General features: G+C 35.4%; 3 protein-coding genes across 3 annotated transcripts in view; 2 read left to right on the top strand and 1 right to left on the bottom strand.

Annotated features, from left to right (window-relative positions):
* LOC116299159 (S-methyl-5'-thioadenosine phosphorylase) overlaps positions 1 to 18,569 on the top strand; it is a 182,933-nt gene that overhangs the window by 28,528 nt on the left and 135,836 nt on the right. The window lies entirely within an intron of this gene.
* On the top strand, positions 95 to 4,732 carry LOC116293082 (uncharacterized). The gene has a single exon (XM_031700478.2). It carries the CDS (start codon positions 310 to 312, stop codon positions 1,597 to 1,599), a length of 1,290 nt encoding a protein of 429 aa, XP_031556338.1. The 5' UTR covers positions 95 to 309; the 3' UTR covers positions 1,600 to 4,732.
* LOC116293083 (uncharacterized) lies at positions 3,528 to 17,385 on the bottom strand. Its single transcript, XM_031700479.2, has 7 exons — positions 17,230 to 17,385; positions 9,529 to 9,649; positions 8,309 to 8,394; positions 7,444 to 7,542; positions 6,950 to 6,994; positions 6,472 to 6,552; positions 3,528 to 4,951 (listed from the first exon to the last, which is right to left on the bottom strand). Exons 1-7 carry the CDS (start codon positions 17,305 to 17,307, stop codon positions 4,787 to 4,789), a joined length of 675 nt encoding a protein of 224 aa, XP_031556339.1. The 5' UTR covers positions 17,308 to 17,385; the 3' UTR covers positions 3,528 to 4,786.

Here is an 18,569-nt window from a genome sequence, read left to right as displayed (position 1 = left end):
GAGAATGTGCTTATGTGTTGGCTAGTAAAAAGCTAATTAAAATAACTAAAATAATTACAAGAACACTCAATAAATGAATATGATAATCCCTTGGGAAGTCATTGCTTGTTGAATGTATGGTTGAACATCTCCTCGGGAGTAATTTGTAGGCTGACATATTAAATGCATCATCTTCTGTGCTCTAGAGGAGGAAGAAGAAGTCGTCTCGAAGTTTCCAGTACCGGGTTTGTGACTAGCTAATGTACATATGATATAGGTGGTTTCTGTGATGCTGGTGATTTCATTTAGTAATATTTATCAGAAACAAAGATGCTTTTCAAGATTTTCAAGATTACACTGATTTTTTTGTCCTTTATTGTGTGCTATCAATTTATTTATCACATGGACTGTGTAAGTCGAATCAACTATCAAACGAAAGAAGACAAAAAAATCACATACGAGAGTCAACACGCGACAATAAAACCGGAATACCTCAGCGAGGACGAATGTCATCAGATATTACCGTGTTTGACTAATGGAAGCTGGTCTTTGAAGGACGATTTAAGCCCAGAAGATGTTCAAAAGCGCATCAAAATGGATGAATACATTTACGAATACCAAGGGTTTCCAAGAACATTTACAAGATCAGATGGAAGGTGTGGAAGGAAATATCCACCTACTCCTAAAGCAAGAAAAGCGGGATCTGTCTGCGATGCATACAGCACACAGCCTTGTTGTAATGAAGATAAAGGTCGATGTGGAAGCACGCCTGAATATTGCAGTTGTAAGAACTGTACAGATTTTAGGAAGTATTTGCCTGCGGAACTCGCACAATGGAAAACCAACCATGATAAGTGTAGGATGAGGGATTTTAAACATGCAGAAGCGTGTAAGTTTTTTACACAACATATTTCTGAAATGTTGTTTGTTGGTGACTCATTAACTCGACATATTTTCACGGCATTAGCATTGATTCTGACCAATAACACCGCAATGGGCGCATTGAACATCAAGATGAAACCAAAGCAACGCGAAAAGTGTTCGGGGGAGTTACAATTCATAGACGCAGGAAAGTTTAATTGTCATGTTTCTATCGCTCGTCGTTGGGAAGAACTACCGCCAGTTTGTGGCGGCAAAACTAATTTCAGGATTAATCTAGAAGAAGCATATAACGTGCAGTTGCTTCCTAGAGCTAAAAATGCTGTGAGAAAGTTGTTAAACAAAACAGGATCAGTTGTGGTATTGAATGTGGGACTGCACATGCGCCATAATAGCAAACACGTCATTGATAAGTATGTTGGGCCTATTGTTGACATGGTAACCAATAGTGGTAATGGATGGCCCAAAATAATCTGGCATAACCTTCATGGGATAGAGAACTTTCTAAGATCAGATATCAATGAATTATTTACGAAGTGGAAAAGATTCAATGCAGAAATGAGTACATACCTGAAAACAAAGAGAATAGCTATTCTGGACTCAGGACAATTGACTCGAGGAATCAGAAGTTACGACGCTCGTCATTTTGGTTTGGGAGGAAACATGTTAAAGGCACAAGTGCTGATTAACTATCTGGAACAATGGTTTAAAACGTGTAGAAAATATGAGATAAGAGAGTAATGTTCACCACTATACGATAAATACACTTGTTCTAATGTTTTCCAAATTCAGGCCATGGATTATTCCCTTGATTGTTAATTCTTATAACTTATTGCGATTTTGAGACAATACGGGTTTATATTGGCGGCTAGTTGGGAGAAAATATATTCCGTATTAGCCGTAGTCGCGAAGGCCAATACGGAATATATTTTCTTACAACGCCACCAATATAAACCCGTATTGTCGGCTCAAAATCGCAATAAGTTTTGTATCGCGATCCTCCTATTTTTAAATATTAAAATGAAGAAAAAAGCGATGAAAAAGCCTGGTTCGTTTGAAATTCTCACTACCTAACAGTGGTCACCCTAACAACGGTTTCTGGAAAATTGCCGAGTTTTTGAGTTTTCGCAAAAAAGAAGATTTTTCGTAAGTTTTACCTGTTTTGATTGTACTTTTAACACTAGGATTAATTTTATTACTCTACTTTGTAAAACAAATAGTTAATAAGAGAATTTATATGATTTTACAACTATTTTTGTCATGAAATAACTTCTAAAAGTCGAGTTTTCTTTCATGAAAACCAATATTTGGCGTTGTTTTTCACTCACCTGTAGCAGAAAGCGTAGGAACAGCATATCATGTATCACAAGTCAGGAAATAAGTTGTGAAGATCAAAGTTGTAAAAAAAGGATGTAAAACATGTAAAAAATAAATTTTCCGCCATCGATGTCGAGATTCCAATGTAAACCGTTGCATTCACAAACCAGACTGAGATACCAAAAAAGTGCTGTTTTCGCCGTCAATCAAATCTCATGAGCCAATCACGCGCGGTAATTCTGAGCCGACAATACGCGCGCGGGTCTATATTGGCGGCTCTCTCTCGAACAAACTTATAGGAGGGTCGCGATAATTCGTTTAATGGTAGCGTATGAGAAGACACATGAATGTATGGATACAACTAGAACAAAGAATCGTATTCTCAAGGGAGTGACGTGATCTGAATTGGTAGTAATTACGCCTATAGTAAGTGGATTGGGTCTGAAATCAAAGAAATCGTGAAACATAGCTATTTTGTTGATGACGATTAAAAAATGTGCTAAAAATATGGGATAGAGGGATGCATAGATGGATGGATGGTAAGTGAATGGATGGAAGAATGGATTTTTTTGTTGATGATGATTTAAAAAATGCCGCCAAAAATATGGAATAGAGGGATGCATAGATGGATGGATGGTAAGTGAATGGATGGAAGAATGATGGGTTAAGAAAGGCTAGTATAGATATGGATGGATGAATGGTAAGTGAATGGAAGGAAGGATGAAATGGGATGTTTTAAGATAGGCTAGTATAGATATGGGTGGATGGATGGATGGTAAGTGAATGGAAGGAAGAATGAAATGGGATGGGTTAAGATAGGCTAGTATAGATAAATGGGATGGGTTAAGATAGGCTAGTATAGATATGGATGGATGGATGAATGGTAAGTGAATGGAAGGATGAAATGGGATGGGTTAAGATAGGCTAGTATAGAAATGGATGGATGGATGGTAAGGGAATGGAAGGAAGAATGAAATGGGATGTTTTAAGATAGGCTAGTATAGATATGGATGGATGGAAAGTGAATGGAAGGAAGAATGAAATGGGATGGGTTAAGATAGGCTAGCATAGATAAATGGGATGGGTTAAGATAGGCTAGTATAGATATGGATGGATGGATGAATGGTAAGTGAATGGAAGGAAGAATGAAATGGGATGGGTTAAGATAGGCCAGTATAGGTATGGATGGATGGTAAGTGAATGGATGGAAGAATGAAATGGGATGGGTTAAGATAGGCTAGTATAGATATGGATGGATAGGAAATATCTTCCTTACCTCTTTTGAAATTGATCTTTGAATCCTTGATATTTTTTAAAACACAAGACTGTTATCCAGCGTTTACAAATTATAATTGGTTTATCGACATCAGAGTTGATGTCATGTTTTATTATAAGACTTGGTTATTGCAATCGTTATACAAAATAATAACACACATATGTAAAATAAAGTGCTAGGGCCTATAAACGACTTAAATCAGCCTGCTTGAAGATGTTCAAAAATACAAATCACTGAATCTTCGTAATCAGTATAACTTTTTTTTTTTCATCCCACAAATAGTTGTTAGTAAGTTTTTTTCTTTAAGTTCACACCATGATATATAAAGAATTTAGGTGTTTTACATAATATTGCACATTTTAAAGTTAAAATGGGAAGAATATGCATGGGAAGTCTAAAAGCTGAGGAGCTTGCTTGGATTGGTTTTGTTGAAAAAATGATATCTTATTAACCTTACAAAGGAAGTTGGTTTTATTTTGCTATCAATGCAATATTTTTTGTAAATACTTGCCAACTAGTCATCTAATCTTTAGATTCTGATGAGAATAATATAAAAGCACACTGACACATGAGTACCCATGCTGGTTTCTAAACTAAATGCAGTCCATTTCAAAGATGTATTTTAGGACACTTGTGAGTGAAAATCTCCTAACATGGTTTAGGCTATCAGGGCTTAAAATAACTGCAGCTAAGTCGCCAATCATGATGGCCGACCAAATAAGTTTTATCTCAGTCATACCTTTCTCAATATTACTGGTCAAAACGACCAGGAAGGTAAAGAATTGAACAGAAAACTCCCAATTCTGGACAGACATTGTCAGATGTCGGGCCGTTATTTTAAGTCCTGCCCTACCAAATTAGACAGTTCACTGTATCTGCTCTAAAACATGTGCACTATTGTTTGAAGTAAAATAGATATATAGTGAGCATTAAGTTAGAAGGATAGACAGAAAGGAAACTACAACACTTAGGATCACTTTGTTTTCAGGTGGGGCATCAAAGATAAGAAGAACGGGACAGACACTGAGGGCATTTTCCATTAGGTCCTACTGACCAGTCCAAGCCACCAGTTCTTAAATGGTATGCATTAGTTCTATAGAACTGGTTGATGAAGTTCTAAAAACTAATAAGAACCAAAATGTACCATTTGAGTACTTGGACCTGTCGGTTGGACTTAATGGAAAGTGCCCTGAGTAACACAAAAATAGTATTGCCGTAGAGCCCCCTATCCTCTAGATAAACAATAAATCCTCTTATGGTAATGAGGTAAAAAAAAACACAGGTGTAAACGATTATTGGGAGACTACAGATTGTTACTAAAGGAATTACAAGCCATTACAAAGGTACTTTCTGTTCATTGGCTGGTGGAGCCCCTGCCGGTGCACACTGGGCATAGGGTGGAGGATTTGACGCTGGGTACATGTATGGAGGAGGGGCCTGTTGATAGGGATTTACCCCTGTTGGTGGGTAGGAGAATCCTTGGATGGGTTGGCCAGCCGTCTGTAATTAAATACAATAAGAATGAAAGATCATTCTCGACATGTCTGGTCTCTTTTATCTTGGAAGGTTTACTCTAGTTGCAATATCTAGTGTTATCACTTAAATTATTCTTTCCATCATTTTGATTGGCTGATATAACTGCAGTAACAGCCTATAAATAATATTGTGCTTATGCACATTATGATGCAAAGCCATTTTGCTGGAGATAACATGCTAATGCACAGTAACGTTGCATTTATCAGTATGGCTCGCTTCCCAAGCAAAACAAAACAACCAAAGAACAAAAACAAATGGAAAAAAATATTTGAATGATAAGACAATTATTGAACTTGGTTATTTCTTCGGCATTGGCAAATAATTACTCACTTGCAACAAACAAATCATGATATTTTGCTTAGTTGTCCAATCGCTTAATATTTACTAAATGGAACACTATTTATTCATTTGATGCCATTATCATTATTATTATGGTTGTTTTTATTATTATTATTATTATCATCATTTATGGGAAGCACCGGTGGCGTGCACTGCCAATGCACCGCCTCTCACCAATGCGGCCCGAGTTCGAGTCCTGCCGATCTCGATGTAGTATGTGAGTAGAGTTGTTTGTTGGTTCTATCCTGTGCTTTGAGGGTTTTTCTCCGGATTCTCCAGTTTTCCTCCCTCCTCAAAAATCAACTACTAAATTCTAATTTGATCTTTGGGCTTTCACCTAGTTTGGAGCCTAGCTCTGTTGTGATTGTCCCACGCTGTGATACAACAGCTAAAGTTAGTAGATTTTTATCATCATCATCATTACTTATATTATCATTATAGATGTTTTGTATCAACCAATTCTCCATCATCAGGGTAATAGAGCGCAAGGTAAATTAATATTATTAATTATTAAATATTATTAGTTATTATTACAGTAATAGTGCAGAATTTATTATCATTATACCTACATGTACACATTACTTAATATGTATGTTTAGATTTCTGCTTATTTGTTGAAAAAATATTATTGAATCTTTTAACTGAAACTTATAATCATCAATTTATTAATCATCTTATTATCATCATTATTATCATTATCATTAATATCATAATGATCATGATTAACTCCATCTTCAGAATGTCATCATCATTATCATCATTACCATCATTACCATCATTACCATCAGCATCATTATCATCACCACCACCATCACATCCCCATCATCACAATCATCATCATCACTAGACTGCAAGCTAAGTCCCTCTATTTCCCTTGGTCACTGTCCATCCTCCCCAGCCCTCTCCCCTAGGGGCTTTTGACTCGTAACCAATCTTCCTCAACCAATCGACACGGACAGACAGATGGATAGTCTCCTACGAGTGAGCGTTGCGTGACGACACTAATAGCGGCTGTGTAGGAGACTAACAGATGGACAGTGACCAAGGGAAATAGAGGGACTTAGCTCGCATTCTATATCATCACTACCATTATCATCCCATGCCAGATAGAAACATTTTAACAATCATATACGATTATAACATACCATCACCAGGGGGATTCTAGGGTTTCTTTCTTGGTTGATGATTTCTTGTTTGAAGGAGTACACAACAAGAAGGAAGTATACCTTTAAAGATAAATTAGTGATCTATAAGCATACCAATCAAACAGCACGGCTATGCAGAAATAACATGGTTCAACATATTTTTAAGGGATATTAAAAATAAGAAATACCAGTCCACTCAGGTGTAAATATCACGGCTGGAAATGGCTGGAAATGAAGGTCAACCACATCACACTTATCAACATGTGTCCAGTCAATGTGTCCAGTCATGAGGATGAGAATAAGAGTTGTTTGGCGGGAAGTGCTAATCTTGGCCAGCCATTGTATAGTTTTAGCCCTGCTGCTATTACACTACCATAGGCAAGATGTTCAATAAACGGCTATACCACCCTAATACGATCAAGAGATGCCACCTGATAGTTTAACTAAAGATTTTACGACATGATAACAGACAACTTACTGCAATGATGAGGTCAATAATCATAGTATAGCCAAACGTCGGCACCTTTGAGAATCAGAAAACACTAAATAAGCAATAAATATGAAATAACACAAGAAAAAGTCTCTGATTAGAATATATACTCCTTGGAATTTCAAAAGAGGTGGGCAGGGTTTTCAGAGGGTACTGTATATAGAACATACCTCTTCTATGGAGAGGGATTGAGAGAGAGTCTGAGGAGAGTATTTGCGTAGTTCAAGAAAATAACATACCTTCCCTATGATTTAAAGGGTTCGAGAGGGTATCTGTATGAGCATGTCAGTTCGGCGTTAGGGGGAGGTAGAACAGGTTGGTGTCAGGGGGAGGTAGATCAGGTTGGTGTCAGGTGGAGGTAGCTCAGGTTGGCGTCAGGGGGAGGTAGATCAGGTTGGCGTCAGGGGAAGGGAGATTAGGTTGGTGTCAGGGGGAGGTAGATCAGGTCAGGGGGAGGTAGATCTGGCTAGGTATTCACTTACTCCTTTCCAGATGCTCAAGAAAAAGATGGACACAGAAAGGTGATAAGCGAGGCCGACTAATGTCCAAACCATCCATGTAGTCAGGAGGCACTTGTGACGCTGCAATCACATGTCAACATACAATACATATTAGAAGTTTTCAAATACAATCATCAGTGGGTTTCCTGTGGTACGGATGCCGAGGCCCAGCACCACAGGAAACTCAAACTAAACTAAAATAAAATAAATTCTATCGTTTATAAAATGTTACATATAACATGTACTTTGATTGCTCAAAAAACATTTGATAAGAGTATCAAAAACACACATCACTCGCTTGGTGCATACACTCTATGAAAAGCATTGAAAATTGAAAAACTATTTTTGAAATCTGAAAATTTGAAAAATATTTTACTTTTTAGGACTTTCTTCTTTCATCGATAACGACTCTTTCTACAATTATATCCATCTTTTAAATCAAATACTAAAACCTACTTGCATGTTGAAACTGCTTTTTCTTGTTAATTTCATAGCTGCAATTCTGTTTTTTTTTTAAATGGCTATGGATAGGTGCTTTATAAATCCATTTTATAATAATTATTTATTATTATTTTGATCAGAGTATCAAATGTGGAAAATATTTTTATGATTCTTTAATTGAATAAGCCTTTTCATAGTTTAAGAATCAATTCCACTGAGCATGCGATTTTATCCCGAATTTCTCACCATCTTTTGTCTAAACCTTCTTTTGTTCTTGATTAAACAAAAGAAGGTGAGAAATTCGGGATAAAATCGCATGCGCAGTGGAATCAATTCTAAACTATGAAAAGGCTTATTGCAAAACAAAATTTAATGTGAGGGTTTCTAAGAGTGTGGTAGAGCATACCTGAAGCGCACCAATCAACAGCACGACACTTATTATCAAGTCGGATGCAAAAAAGGCAATATTGGACCAACCAAGGTTGATGGTGTCTGTAAATAAAAATAAGAACAAAATACATGAGATTGACAGGATCCATAAGTGGTGAGACACAGGAGGTCTGGAAGCAACACTAAAGACAGTTACCACGGAGTTTGCATCGTACCCAGACCAAATCCACTAAGGCAAAATGTTTTCTCAATTCAGACCATATTTCATTCCCCTGTGAATACGATTCTCTGTTGGAGTTGTATCCATTTCATGTGTCTTCTAATTGGCAACAGTTAAACTAAGAAATGATACTCTAGGGAATGACATTTGGCTTTAACTGGAAAAAACATAATGCGCAAGTAGATTTGATCCATAGTCCTCTGCCTCACTATTTATTGCCCAGACTTAAAACAACGGCTGGACATCAGACAATGGAACTTGAACTCAGAATTGCAACTTGTCCAACAAATTTGTGCTTTGCTGGTCATTTTGACCAGTGCATCAACATTTTGACCAGTGTGGTCATTTTTAACAATGTTGAGTCAGAAAAAAGGAATGACCGAGATTAATTCGGCTTGTCACACTCTTGTTGGTATAGCTGCCTGGGCTGGGGTTTAAGTCAAGGACAAACTATAAGGACCAAATAACATTGTTTCATTGAAAATGATTCTATTACAGGTTGTTTAAATAAGTATGGTATGAAGTATTAGTCTCATTTCCAGGCTACCTATTTCCAAATTGGAGTTTAAAGTGAAAACAATCATTTTGAAAAAACCATGGTTTGGTAGGTTAAATGTGACTTAGATCAGATCTTTTTCAAAACACTCCACTTTGGACAGCATTTTCAAACAATCAGTACATTTCATATTTGATTGATGTGGTGTAAACATGAGGCATAACCGATTAGTAGACATTGGAAAAAGCAACACTGTTTTAAATGAAACCAGGACCATGTTAAGTAGGTCATATTATCCTGATTTGTATAGAAAATCCATGATCTCGAGTACAATTTGGAATTAATAGACACGAGTAATGTTTTGAAAGTTCTTGTAATTGCACGAGCATTTAGTCGAGTGTCTATTAATTCCAAATTGTACGAGAGGAGTACAATTAACACTATAATTGTACTCCTCTCGACCAATCAGAGTCAAGTAATTTTGTTGAGTGTACTATAAAAGTATTAAATTTTATCTTACCATCATAGTACTTCCATGGAATAGGAAGTTGATCTTTCTCTTCATGGTCAATTTTTGGCTGAAGATGCTTGAGTTCAAGTACTGCACCAACTCCAGTATAGATATTTATAGCAGCAATACCCTAACAAAATATAGCCACAGTTACAACTACTGTTTGTTTAATTAACAAATAAAACAGCTTTTTCCATGCTCCGTTCAGTAATAAAACACGCAGGAAGTGGCGTAAGCATGAAAGAAGAGTAAGGCATTTACTAAGTGCTTTATTACTGAATGGAACATGGAAAAATCTGTTTTATTTGTTTTATTATATAGCTACTAATTTTTTTAGTATTGAATTTATTTACGCAAAAAGAAAGACTGTCACAGCATGTAGAGCACTTCATGCGCAAGGATGGCATTAGCACTGTGCTCAGTTAACTAATAAAGCACAGTTTTCGACCAATCAGCGTGAGCGAAAACATGAAAATTACATATCCTGCTCATCTTATCAATCTTTTTTCAAAGGACTATTACACACAAGAAAACAGAAACAGAAACATGTACTGTGTGAAGTCATAAAGCAGGGATTGGCAGAGTACATTACTTCACAAAACGCACCACAGCAAGCAAGCTTTTCATTTCTTTTCTAATTACAAACTAGTAATAGCCATTGTTTTGGACACAATTGATGAAACATTGGCACAGTGCCATGTGATCTATAGGCAAGTTTAGACTCTATAGCCTGAATGGTGTAGGGCGAGAGATCTAATTATTTTAATATTAACCTATCAGTCTAATAAACAACTGTGATTTTTTGCTATTATTAGTGGTGTATATCGATATTAGACCAATACTTACTTAGCCAATCAGAGAGGAGCATATTAATTTTGATACACCATCAGCTTATTTATGGGAATGATGTAATCTGGATATTATATGCACATTCGCTATTCTGATGAATAAACTTGAAATGATATAACTCTTATGACTAAAATTTTGCTTATCTTAAATTCCTTAACGAGGAATTTGTGGTTTTGGAGTCTCTATAGAATACCCGGCTGCCACAGCAAGACTAATCCTGTATTGAATACACACACGAAGTCCTAACCAGTTACCATTGTAAGTCATTATAGTATATCAGTTTATCATATTTGACTGCATTCATGTGTACATATAGCCTTCGTAGCTATTAAGACTGTATACAATCGATCGACACGGCTAAAAAACTGCTGCGCATGTGCCAAAATTCATGAAAACAAGATGGCGGACGCGTGACTGTTTCCCGTGCTTCAAAATGCTTATATTTCCAATGACTCCCAGCGTTTCAGTTTGACTTTGATTGGAGATCGAGAGCAAGCAGATAAATCTGTAGACCCTATTGAACATGTCCATGGTCTTTGAAAGAATATTGACTCATTGGTCATCATGGTAACGATGCTGTTTTGGGGCAACAATATTGAGAGTCATGGCAAAAATCGTTGCAAACCATCTTTGTATTTTGAGATGACTTAAGGTCAGAACAACATACTTAAGCTCAAGATTTTGATATTTTGTTCATTATTCGTCATTCTACAACATATCAAATGAGCACCTGATTCCAAGGATGAGCATCGAAACAATTTTCATTTTTTCCTTTCTTGCACATGAAGCCTTCAACGAGATACCTGCGGCATTCGAGGGAAAATTCTTCGTACGATCAATAGTCCATCATTGCCATTCTAACCTTTCAAATGTGACAAGATTTGCTATACTTTAAATCAGATTTATGATACAAATGGAATTATTTCAATAAAGATGTTTCCAATAGTAATAAGTTGTAATGTTATTGCCTCCGAAAATTTCCACCATAAATTGCTTATGTAAGCTAATTATAGATCAACAAACTTAAGCTCCTAGCTTTGTGAAAATGTTTGTTATTGTTTCTTCTACTAAATATCGAAACTGACATTTGCTTTTTGTCGAGATAACTTTTAAGTTTTTAAGTTTCAAGTGTTTAATTTTTGATATATATATACAAAATTATTACTCAACACAGCTAGATTTCACTTCAGAAGGTAAATTTAAAAAAATCTCTGGGTGCTTCCAAAATGACCTATTCAATAATTTTTTTTTTTGAGTTTACCTATTTTTATAACATTAACCACCGACGTTAAATATAGGTACTTTACTTTACTTTACAAAACAAGTGGATCACTTAATTAGTTTAGCCTTTTTTTATATAAAATTATCTTGAATATTAATCATGCCACAAAGGTGGTTACTGGATATTTCTACTTTAACCTTAATCTATTCTGCATTATTGGTAAGACAGAATATGATGCTATGAAATCAGAACAAGCATGAAATTAAAGCCTAGCCTATAAATAATTTATACACATACAATGGGATGAACCTCTAAATTCCTTTTTATATTTTTATAATATTTCAAAAAAAAATTCAGTTACTACAAAGAGGACTCATGCTCATACTCTTATCACTCATTAGAAGCATTTCAGATTTAGGTCTAGGACTAGTTAAAGCTTTACTTTATTTTATTTATTTTTGTTTGTTTTGTTTTGAAAGTAAAACTTTTTTTAAAAATGAAAGTCTCCTTTTTTAGCCTCTTGTAAACTGTAATACTTTATGCAATCAAAACTGATTTAAATGCATTGTGAAAGGTGACTGTAACTCTTTTTTCTATTTATTCCAAATGATATCATCATTCTGACAAACATAATAAATGAAACACAATTATATCTCACTTCTGTAGTTAACCAATGATCTATTCCAAAAGAGTTTAATACATAGTCAATATATGAGCTGTTTCAAGAAATAAAACCTGGAACTGAAAAGAAATAACATTGACTTAGAGTCACACAAAATGTATACTTCCATTTTAAAGTTTTGAATTTTTTAAGTTTTAAATTTTAAATTTGACTAGGATATAACCACACTCTAAAGAAACATCTAATCTACTGATCTTGTGTACCAAAACAATGGAATTTTAAGATTTATACATAAGGTATACTTATGAAGCATTGTAAAGAATAAATATCTAGCTGCTACCATGAAGTGAACATTTTCATGAAAAACCTCAGAATTGCCCAACTGAGTTCAGGAATTTTACCATATATACTTAAAAAACTCATTAATAATTCATGAAGGAAACACAATAGAAATCATGACCATGAAGGAGGTTTTATATCTGATATAGATTCGTCTTCATTTGCATAAACTTTAACTTGGATTTTCTCTATCAAACTTGGTTCATTTCGTAAAGAATTCGGTACAGTATGAGAACATACACCAGGAGTTTTTTAAGCCGTTTAATAAACTCGCAGATCGTGTTTTATCGGGTCTAAAACCACTCGGCTACGCCTCGTGTTTTATACCCGATAAAACACTCCTGCTCGTTTATTAAACAGTACATATTTCTATTTTCTATATGGTCTTCTCAACAGTATACCTTTTAAACTATATATATATACATTTGTATGAATGGTAGATGGAAAATCTATCTTCTTTGGTTCTTTACTTTTGTAAAATAAACACTGAGGACAATTCACATGGCAAGGCTTCTGCAGTCAAAATAGTGAAGGCCTTTACACATAATGACTTAACACAAAAAATTCAGAAAGACTTTTCTATTTTCAATGCTGCAAAGTGCTTATATAGAGAAATACATTACTATGTAAATAGCAGGTTTGGGATACAACTGAAAAAACCTTGAAAAGCTAGAAATTGAGAAAAAAGTCATTTTTGACATTGTTTAACATTGTTTTGGTTTTGGTATTCACCTGTATAAAGATTTTTAAAGAAAACAAGACCTGAACCAAACTATACAACAGCTCACAGTTATACACAACCTTACTCCCACTTTACAGCTATAGCACTAAACAAAATATTTTCCCTTTTTAATCAAAGGAGTTTACCTCCACACTAGACATAATCAGTATATTATAATATTATGGGGTTGTTTTTTTCTTTTCATTTATAATATATGAACTTATTGAACTGAAATGAAAGTAATATGACTGGAGATATCCTAATATAGACTCTAATTTGCATTTGATTCCTTTTAATAGTGATGAAAATATTTAATTGTAAACCAGGAGGTGATTAAACTAGCCTTTTAACAGCAACTTCAGTCTGTGTTCAAAATCGTCTTGAAACTTATGAAACTGTTTGAATAATTTATTGTTATTGTTGTTGTTGCTTTTTTTTGCTTTTTGTTGTGTTTTTCGTTTGGGAAATTCCCAAGCGAAGGCATATCTATGATTTTACCTCACGTTATTGAAATTTGTTGAAAATTTGCGAGTACCAGAATTTATAAGTAAGGTATTTTACATCATAATTGGGGTAAAAGCATGTTCACCTATAACTTTTATTACGAATTTCAAAATTTACAGCATCCATGACTATATTTACTTGATTATCTTGACAATCGATGAGCTTTTCAAGTTCAGAATCTTGAAATAGACTTGGAACAAGAAAACAATAATTACATTCCTTCTCTGTCTTTTTATCAAAGTAAGCTTATCGATGACTTGTTTTTGTCCGAATCAGACTGAAAACTTGACAATTTACCATCTACCGGGCATCGTGTTACTCGCTTGTATCGTTTTCTTGATAAACTACGGCATATGATCAAGGTGTTTGAGATAAAAACTGCGATTTTCGGAAGGAAAAATGCTCGACAGGAATCCTTTCCTCGGTCCGCCATTTTGTCAGAGCGCCTGCGATAAAATCAGCGGTAAACCATACGCACTCTCAGTTGAGATTTAAATTAGCCAATCAGCGGTTTTTTAGCCGTGTCTATACAATCCTAATATTTAAAGGGCCACTTGGACGAAAATCGTTCCAAAATTAAAACTCTTTCATTCGAGCTGGAACTTTGCTGAAGTAATCTTGAACACATTAAGAACCTCTCACTGAAATATTTTTCTAATATTCGAAAGGGAAGGACCAAAATTTTACGATTTATTTTCGTCCGCCATTAATTTCTTTGTGTCACGGCCAACGAGTCATTATGTACAGCAGTTTTACGCTGTGACGTCATTTACTCAACACCGTCATGTTAGCGTCGTTTTGACTATACATTTCTTGTTAGATTACCTGAAGTTTATTTGATGTTTTAAACGCGTTATCGTGAAAAGAATCTCTAAACAGACTTTTTTTAAACCTTTGATACCTCTTCAAATATGATGGAAACTCCTTTGGACGCTCGCTTTGTCAATCCTGAAGAGTTAGAACCATAAGTTATAATGTATGGAGATGAAGCCGAACTAGAAGAAGAAGCAATGCTTGGGAAGAGGTTTTCATAAAAATTCCTTACGTTCATTTCATTATTTGTATTTGCTACGTACTGTCCATGATATAAAGATCTTAAATTTGAAGTTTCAATGTAATCTAATAGTGATTGATGTTATGAAAACAACCGATTGCCTTTTGAATTCTGCGTTGTGATATAAAGACTTGTGACAATATACTTAGATCTACGTGCCGAATAATTTAGAATGTGAGCTCGTAATTCTCCTAGCTGATTTACTACAGAACGGTTATTATTTGCTTCAAAATGTTTATTATGCATTGAATAGGTACAAACATACGATTATCTAATATCATCTTTGTAATAGAACATGTCAAAGGTTTCTTATTTATTACTCGCGCGACAGCGGCGTCTGTCACTCAGCTCGTAGATTTTTCTTTCATTGTGTCGGATGTCTCGCGGACACAAATTGTGGGGTTGCTCTTTGCCCTCGTATGTAAATATGCCTTGAAAAATTGTTATCCTTAAAATGATTCGAATAAATCCCGAATATCTCAGTCACTTCGCGCGATGGAACCGCTAGAATCTCGTCCATGCGTCCTACTTTGTTGTGATTCTTGGCGTGCCGAGATGTATTGAAATTTTCGAATTATGATCGTCAGTATTATTGAAACTGAAAAATTTCAGCGCCTAGACATTATTTGGTCATATAGTAGTTAGGAAACCGAATGAAACATTATATATTTTCTGAATAAACCAAATAAACCGAGTTTTACGAACATGGCACATACATTACCCACCAATGTTTTGGTTTGGGTTGAGTAAATGACGTCATAAGTACTCGTGCCAGTCTTCTTGAGTCGAATTCTGTGATTCAAAGAAATTAATGGCGGACGAAAATGAATCGTAAAATTTTGGCCCTTTCCTTTCGAATATCAAAAAGATATTCCAGTGGGTGGTTCTTACTGTATTCTAGATTATTTCAGCAAAGTTCCAGCTCGAATGAAAGAGTTTTAATTTTGGAGCGATTTTCGTCCAAGTGGCCCTTTAAGTAATATTTAAAAAATGCAAGATAAGAAAAATACACGTGTATTTTGCTGGTGCTAAAGTATTTTTTGGTTCCAATCAAAAAACAATCCTTATGACCATGTAGAGCTACTTATAATACAACTCTGAGCAAAAAATTGCCAGCATTCGAGAATTTCTTAAACGAGCTATGAGCGAACGAAGTTACCGATATTTTAGTGTAAATGTATGGCGAAAACTCGCTGGATGATATCTAGTATTGCGATTCACTAAATAGTTTGTGGTATTGTCGTTTCAAAATCAAGGTTCTGATTGGCTAAGGCATGACGAAAAGGAAAGCTTGAGAACATGCTTGTACAATATTCACCTCCAATTAACCAATGAGCGAGCGCCTTCTTAGGAAGTACACAAGATGGTATTTGCTAATTTGTGGTAATTGCTGTCTCAAAATCCTAATTAGTTTATAGTATCATCCAACATGGCGGCCAAAATTTCAAAAAAATATTTAATGACAAAAATGTATCAAATTAACTTCAAACATGTACAAATCTAATTTATAAACTTGTACAACACTAAAATGGTTTGATTTGGCAAAAATATCTATGTTTCTTTGCCTTTTCAGGTGAGGTTACCGATTAGAAAATAAGATTCGCACAACACGGAAACAAAACAATGAAACGATCTGAAATTTTCTACACTTAGTCACATCATAGTTCTCTAAAACATATCAAAGAATCGAGTTTATAGCATTCATAATTAATTTTAAGTTGTTATTTTTTTATTGCTTTTGAGCAATCACGTTTTGTCGATGCAGAGTATTATTCTATGTTCGTAACGCAATATTATATTCAATTTTATTTTTCCAATCTTTTATTATTATTTTTTCGGGTGACTGACAAAAATAGTGATGAAAAATTAACAGTTGTGAATAAATAGACTTTGATTTGAAAGCCAACTTTTCAAACGACGAATAATTTATTAAGCTTGACGGTTTGCCATTAAACATAATTGGACATTTTCCAGATGGAGATCAAATATGAAAGTAAAGTTACTAAATCGAACAGTTCTGTTTCACTTTCGGTTGTCCTACGACCAAAAAAATTCACGATCTCGATAATTCTTCAAATTTATAAGATAAAATGGTGACTTTAGTCCCGTAATGAAAGAATTATTCAGTAGACGAGCGATTTTAGCCTTCTTCTTGACAAACAAGGGACACTTCATGATCAAGTCTCGTAGAACTTCACGACCAAAGTTGCGATATAAACAATATATAGATAACTTAGAAGAGATAAATAGCTAAAAACTAGTGTGAGCTGCGTTGGTGTTTCTTTCTAATGAAACAGTAATGATAAAAAGGTAAATTATACACCGTGAAAAGATGAAAAAACTTACTGACGTTTCGGACGCTAGTTCTTCGTCGGAGTAAAAAAGCAAAGATAACTTACCATGGAGAACAGTGCGATAAGTATGACACCAGTTCTTAGATCACAACAACAACACGTCCTAAAGATTTGTCCGGGCATTTTTTTTCCTCTCAATCGAGCTAAATTTTCTCTCTGTTCCTTCTCGAAGCCAAGCTGCGTTTTGATATTGACGCAAGTATGACGTCAACACAGGAAGACCAACCTCCTGCCAAAAATAGAATGCTGACGGTGTTGAATAACGGCGAATACGATCGAGAGACAGACAGACAAAGATTATATGGGTATTATACGAAGAATATATAGGTATTTTTGAATCCTCACTTTTCTGCTTTAAAATCGATAAAATCAAATAAAACTCTCACCGTGTGCTGTTGATATATTGAACAGCCCCATGGCTTAATTTCGGCTCATTGCGATGCAATAACTTTTTTTAATACGCATAAGTTTCAGGTCACCCATCCAGGTACTAACTTCGCTCAACCGGACTTGATTCAGTTTTTATGGTTCCCAAGTTTTTTTCACTCGACCACGTTTCCAGGTGAATCAGCATAACAATAGCCGTGAAAACAATGCCTCAAATAGACTAGACTTTTTGACAAATTATTTTTCAACCGATTCCGTGCGTGGCAGAGATGCAAGGGATTAGCCGATATGGTCTGGGGGCCGGCTGGTCTCTCCCCTGATGCTTCGGCTAGAACATTTTCTTGCGTAATTCGTACACCCAAGGGCAGAAGGATTTAATCGCCGTCAGGTCCGAAGTCCATACGACGCCTCAGCTCTGCGGATGTCTCGGGGGTATGGCAAAGTAGAATCGATTTTTTATTTATTTTTATTTTCTGTCGGTGGGCTCGAATACCTATCTTATGCAGATAATATTTCTTTAATGCATATTATTATAAATTTGGCAGCATCCGTTGAGTGACTAACCTATTCCTTTTTACTCGTATTCTAAATTAATAATTAAGTAAGCAATCTCGATAGGAAAAATCAAGTGTATTTTCCAGGGCCGTAACCAGGGTGCACGTGAACCCCCCATCGGCTTAAGGTCCACTCATCCATCTGCTTTTTTTTTTTTTTTCGTGGTTCTGCTTTTTTTTGTTTACCTTTTTTTTGGTTCTGAAAATCATTGCCTGTGCACCTCCCTGCAAGATCCCTAGTTACGCCACTGAGTTGGTAATGAAAACCGGATCAATGGTCCGATTTTATTCGATGTGCACCCTCCCTGTAAAAGTTCTGGTTACGGCTCTGTTTTCCTGATTTAAAATACCTCCTGGGAGAAGTTTACTGTTTCAATTCTCAATATTTTTCATTTGCGACAATATCCCTCATGGACTTCCGTACGAGCTTTTAAAGGCCTATTT

This window comes from Actinia tenebrosa, unplaced genomic scaffold, assembly GCF_029948245.1.
Source record: "Actinia tenebrosa isolate PJP-AT-01 unplaced genomic scaffold, QUT_ActTen_1.0 PGA_scaffold15__27_contigs__length_11533743, whole genome shotgun sequence".
In the NCBI taxonomy this organism is placed as follows: domain Eukaryota; kingdom Metazoa; phylum Cnidaria; class Anthozoa; order Actiniaria; family Actiniidae; genus Actinia; species Actinia tenebrosa.
The sequence above is the reverse complement of the archived record's forward strand: the minus strand, read 5'-3'. Positions and strand labels throughout refer to the sequence as shown.